This window comes from Austrofundulus limnaeus, unplaced genomic scaffold (genome assembly GCF_001266775.1).
Source record: "Austrofundulus limnaeus strain Quisiro unplaced genomic scaffold, Austrofundulus_limnaeus-1.0 Scaffold100, whole genome shotgun sequence".
In the NCBI taxonomy this organism is placed as follows: domain Eukaryota; kingdom Metazoa; phylum Chordata; class Actinopteri; order Cyprinodontiformes; family Rivulidae; genus Austrofundulus; species Austrofundulus limnaeus.
The window spans coordinates 773,286-778,848 of NW_013952502.1; the positions used below are offsets into that span (position 1 = coordinate 773,286).

General features: G+C 38.1%; 1 protein-coding gene across 2 annotated transcripts in view; it reads right to left on the reverse strand.

Annotated features, from left to right (window-relative positions):
* Window positions 1–1,847: 1,847 nt before the first annotated feature.
* The window catches only part of dnajb6b (DnaJ heat shock protein family (Hsp40) member B6b), a 26,690-nt gene continuing 22,974 nt past the window's right edge, over window positions 1,848–5,563 (reverse strand). For both annotated transcript variants that reach the window (XM_014013342.1, XM_014013340.1), the window contains exons 9-10: window positions 3,633–3,791; window positions 1,848–2,111 (exon numbers count right to left, since the gene is read on the reverse strand). In XM_014013342.1, coding sequence (XP_013868796.1) covers window positions 2,002–2,111; window positions 3,633–3,791 — 269 coding nt within the window. In that variant the 3' untranslated portion in view covers window positions 1,848–2,001. The remainder of the gene's footprint in view (window positions 2,112–3,632; window positions 3,792–5,563) is intronic.

The following is a 5,563-nucleotide window of genomic DNA, read 5'->3' on the forward strand; positions in this document are numbered from 1 at the left end:
TAACACAAAACTGTTGCGTGGGAACGCAAAAGAAAAATAAAATCTCCCATGTCCACTCGCGGGCTCCGTAGTTTCACCAGATCATGTTACAGCACACTGGTCACATACTGAGTCTCTTACTGAAAGATTTGATGTAATAACCCTAACAAAAAAATAAAACCAACAAAAAACATCCTAATCTTCCACCACCATCTTAATTTTCATCCACTCCCTAACTTTGAGATTTTCAATGACAGKTTGTGTTAGGTGCTCTCCCTTCGTATTCTCATTCATCTCCTAAATGTAAAATACTTACATTTGACTTAATTTCCTCCATGTGGCGTCAACAGACACTCCACTCCACTCCACTCCAGGCACTTTTGGCTTTCAAAAATACAGATGATGATTGACACGAGGCGTGACTCTGTGCTGTAACTCTGCCTTCGCTCTTCAGGAAGCACGTGTCCTCTCTGAGCTAAAGTCAGAAGGCGGGTTTGTGATTTTCTTCAAGAAGATGAGGTGGGCTATAGGATTTAAGGCAATGGCGGGAGATGGGCCACTGCTTCGACACAGTTTAATTAAACCCTCAGAGACCACTGGCTGCAMGGGAATGAGGGCCAAATGAGTTGCTGGGTCATGTGCGCGAGTTCTGCCACATGAATAATACAAAACACTGCAGGCTCGTTCAAAATAATGTGAGAATACCATTCCATGGCTCCGCTCGTGTGACGAGGAAACAAAGTGTTTTGTTTCTGTGTCCGTTCAGGAACCATTCTCAAAGGAACACTTGGTAAACATGAGTCTGAAATGTGAGAAAAAAAAACACATCAGCGCTTGATTGTGATTGTATCTGATCTAAGATCTGCATTGGTGGGTGTATGGAAGCTTTTATTCATATTAATATATTGTTTCTATTCAATTTAAATGGTGGGGGGAAAGAGAAGTATTAAATGAATAGCTAAACATTTATTAAATTAAATAAATAATGCATTTTAATAACTATAATCATTCATTTGAAAGCATTACCTGATGCAAACCTTTACTCCTGTTGTCATTTCTGACAGAAAAAACAGAGTACTTGTTCCATTGTTTTGTTTGTTTTTCATATAAATTTGTTCTAGATAAGCAGTCATGTTTTTGGTCAGTCCTTTGGGTTCGGTCATTATAAATTGTGATACCTTTACAATGAGAAACGTTGACCAACGCTGACGAAATGTTTCATATGAGCATTTAATGGTGAGTCCATAAAAAATGAACATTTCTTTCACATTTCTGCATTTAATCTCATCCTAATATGTCATCAAATGAGAAAAACCTTCGTGTTTTACAAAAACACCTGTGGAAGGTGTTGCTGAATAAACAAATAATGCTTAAAAACTGGCTTTGAGAGGGGCAGTACTGGATTTTTATAGTACTCTTGGCATTACTCAGCACCTTTGTTGGACTGAGCACACGGTTTCAAATACTCTCAAATATTTTAGCACTTTTAAACTGTCTTCTCCAATCATCTGCCTTTATCTTTGTTAAACAATAATGGAAAGGAAATAAAAAAGCAGCATTAAGCATCCTGACCTTCGCTGACTCTCACACGCTGAATTAAAGCAGCATCTCTCATGCGTGTATCTAACCTAACTGTCCTTGCCGTTGAATTCTTTCAAACCCTTCAAAAAAAACAAAAGCTGCCGACATCAGAAAAGTTAAGCTATAAGAAGTTCATTTAAGGTCTGGATAAGACCAAGGCCAAACAAACACATGTGAACATCTGTAGCATATCTTATAATGTTTAACCGCTCACTGCAGGCTATATTGTTTGGCAAATAAAAGCAGAACATAAAGTTTGTGTTGCAGGTAATAGACAAGATAAGATGTAATGCAGCAGTAATGCTGTTGGGTTGATGATTTTTATTTTTAATTTTTATTTCTTTTGCAAAACAATCCAATGCCACATGTACCTGATGGCCCTTTTTTTTTTGCCAAAAAAAAAACCCCAACCCGTAACATGTACCGGTATGTGTAACGTGTTTAAAAAAATGTCCCAAATCCACTGAAACGAGGAAAGAGTCGAGCAGATCGTTTCTTTCTGGAATCCGCTTCTTTTAGCCACAGTTTCTTCCTCTTGGAGTCCACGTGTCCTAAAAAATAAAATAAACCAGTTTGATGAGACACGAATGTTCACGAGCTACTCATTTAGGGTTCAGTGGTGGGCATAGCTCACCAAAAGGTTGGCTTCAATAACCACTAAGAATCTTAGCTTTGCTAATGCTAAACCACTAAACAGTCCATAAAAAACTGTGGAAGCTAATAAACTAATTTACTACTTATTTATTATTTATATTTAGTTTAATATGATTTATTTTTAGCATGCTTAAATTTGAGGTTTAACTGCTAAAGATGCTACAAGCACATCCAGCATTGCTTATAAGTTGCATGGAGGGAAAAAATAGACATTTTACAAGTTTGATTTTTTTTTTTTTTTTTTTGGACTTAAAATTAGCAGAATCTAATTTAGTGGAAGCTAATCAGCCTGCTAACAGTTTAGCAAAAAAAAAAAGTAAAAAAAGAAAAAACAATTCACTAAAAGGGAAGGTAGCTCCGCCATTAGCGGATTAGCGAAACTGTGCCCACCACTGTTAGTCTAATATCTTCTGAAGCAATGAACAGATTTTAGTGAAACTTTCAGCAAATAATCACTGAACAAACAACAAACAATCCAATTACATCAAATCTGTATGTTTAAATGAGTTCAAATTAAGATATTTACTTTGCATATACATTCCATCATCTTTTTTTTWAATGGGTAAAAGATGTGCCAGAAAACGGAGAAGCAGCAGAATACATCTGATATTTACAGTCTACTTGTTGACAGGGGACAGAGAGGTTAGGAAAAAAGATTGAACTTGAGGTTTGGATTTTGCACAAAATCAATTTGCGCTCGTGTTGTTTATGGGTCGTGAGGCTGTTTTGTGTTTGTTGTTTTGATCTCACTGATTAGTTGGATTAACGTGCTTAATGAACGTTCGCGCAGAGTGCAACGCTCTTAGAGTTTTAATTGGATCCATTTTGTTACAGTGTGCCTCTCTTTTTGTGAAGGGGAGTGTGTGCATGTGCGCTGTGGGGTGGGGAGGGGGGCTGAGCTGCCTCTCAGTCAAATGAAAAGTTGTTTACAAATGATGTATAGTTAAGATGAGTATTGTCTGAATCGGCAGAACTTTGTCTGTTCGACTCTCCGAGGATTCATATTTGTGCATCCAAGAGAGAAAATCAGGGCCTTTGTTTGCGTCTCAGCGGGAACCACGCTCGGTGAAATTAAAGGTTGCTTCTGAAACTAACGAAGCCGCCATTAGAAAACATTCACCGACTCCACGTTGCAGATAATTGCTCAGCTTTTTGTGTCTGGCTTCTTGACCCCGTGAAGGAAAACAGGGGGCGGACTCTGACCTCAGGTCGTTACAGCGACGTAGAACAGAGCTGCCTAATGAACATCTCTGCCCTCKGTGTTTACATCTGCCAATCACACGCGCCGCTCTTCGTCGTCGGGCTTTGTGAGGCCGCCAGACACAAAAGTAGACAATTAGCTGCGCTCATTAAGACTCTTTAAAGGAGAGCTGAGTGTGTTGGTAATTAATCAGCTCTGCGGTGGCAGCTGGGCGGACCTCTTGTTAGTCCCTGACTCTGAGGGCCGTGCTCCTCCTCTTCTTCTGAGGGGTTCTGGGCGGAGTTCCTCAGGTAGCGCTGGTGCAGGCCGAAGCCAGGAAGTGTGTTCTGTCTGAGGCAGCGAAACTCCTCCTCAAAGGGGTCCTGTGGTGCGACGTCTGTGGGTGCGAAGGGAGASAGAGAGAGTACAAATCACACCTAAGCTTATTGCTGTCTGAATGGATTGCCTGCGGTGCTCAAGTCTTTTTTTATTCTGCAAAATTGTATCTGTTTGACATGTGTATTGTTAAAAAAAAGTATAACATATTGCCTTCTGGTGCCCTTGGCAGTGTGAATACAATCAGACAGGAGAAAATAGATACACACATCTATTACAGCAAGGCAAGCATCAGTCCAAAAGGTATATTGATGCAACCAAAAACAAATAACAAAGATGGTAGAAAATAAGACCCCACGGATCCCCCCTCACCCCCCACAAAACGCCAGACATATATATCATTCATATTTCATCTGCCTGACTTTATTGTGATTAGTCATGTAAATAAAATGAGATTTGGTTATTTTTTCTCTAGGTAATTTACATTTATATTGAATTAGTGGCAGGCAGGGAATTTGGTGGGGTTGGGGGGAGGGGGTGCTGGAGATTACAGGCAGATCTCGTCGCCATTGTGTTGTGTAATTAAGGCAGCAAGGAGGGGAAGGGAAAAAAGAGGCCAGATGCTCGCCCCGGTTAAAAACAATCCCGCTCTGCGGAGGCTTTTTAAAAAAAGAATCCCTCRTATGATGGTCTGGCTTTAAACACGATAAGTCATCAGAGACGTCGGCGTCTCCTGGGTGATTGAGGTTCCTATTCATTAAATCAATTAGTGCAGCCTCCTATTTTGGGATTACATTTTATTAGCTTATTTTTGCTTGACAAAAAAATAACACTTCCTATAGTGGAGCACGGTGGAGGTTCTATCATGCTGTGGGCTGCTTTGAACTCTGCTGAATGCAATGATTGATTCTTTATTTATCTTCAAGAGGGGCTTCAAAATGAATACATCAAACAAATATATGGTACATRAAAAAGATTGAGGTATTTTCACCAAAAATTTCAAAAAAAATTGTAGTCTAATGTCAAACAACACAATTTTAGGTCTTTAGTCAATCAACAGCAASATAATGTGGAAATCTAATCACAACTCAAATATACTAAAAATATTGACCCATTTTATACTGGTCATCAGTTTCTGCAAGTAAATAATAGTTTAATAGTGCCATTTAATGCTGCATCCTGGATAAATCTGCCATGGTTCCAGTTTTAAAATGCAAATCTGATTCTTCAAAAATCGTTTATTTACTTTTAATGCTAAAGATTTTCTGTCTGAGATTTAACTTTTTTTTTGGGGGGGGGGGTTAATGACTCCTGGCTCTTTGGAAAGATGATATAAAGAAACGTTTGCTAAGATTTTCACCCAGTTTACTGTATATTCTTAAAAGTGGGCTTCTTTCGCTCTACAGAAGACAGAATGAGTTTTTATGTGGAAAAAATGGATTTTTTCCAAAAGTCTTTTCTCACTAACAAAAATATGTTAAAGAAATGAATATTGACACTTTTCAAGTTTATTCTGATATCAGAAACTGTTTTTCAGTTCTTTTCTCAAAAGTGGGCTTCTTTCGCTCTAAAGAATGAGTTTTCATGTGTAAAAAATGGATTTTTTTCAAAGTCTTTCCCTACTAACAAAAAAAGGTTAAAGAAATGAATGTTTACACTTTCTAAGTTCATTCTCATATCAGAGAGAATGAGTTTTCATGTGTAAAAAATGGATTTTTTAAATATTCTTTTAAATACTAACAAAAAATGTTAAAGAAATGAATATTGACACTTTTCAAGTTTATCAGAAACTGTTTTTCAGTTCTTTTCTCAAAAGTGGGCTTCTTTCGCTCT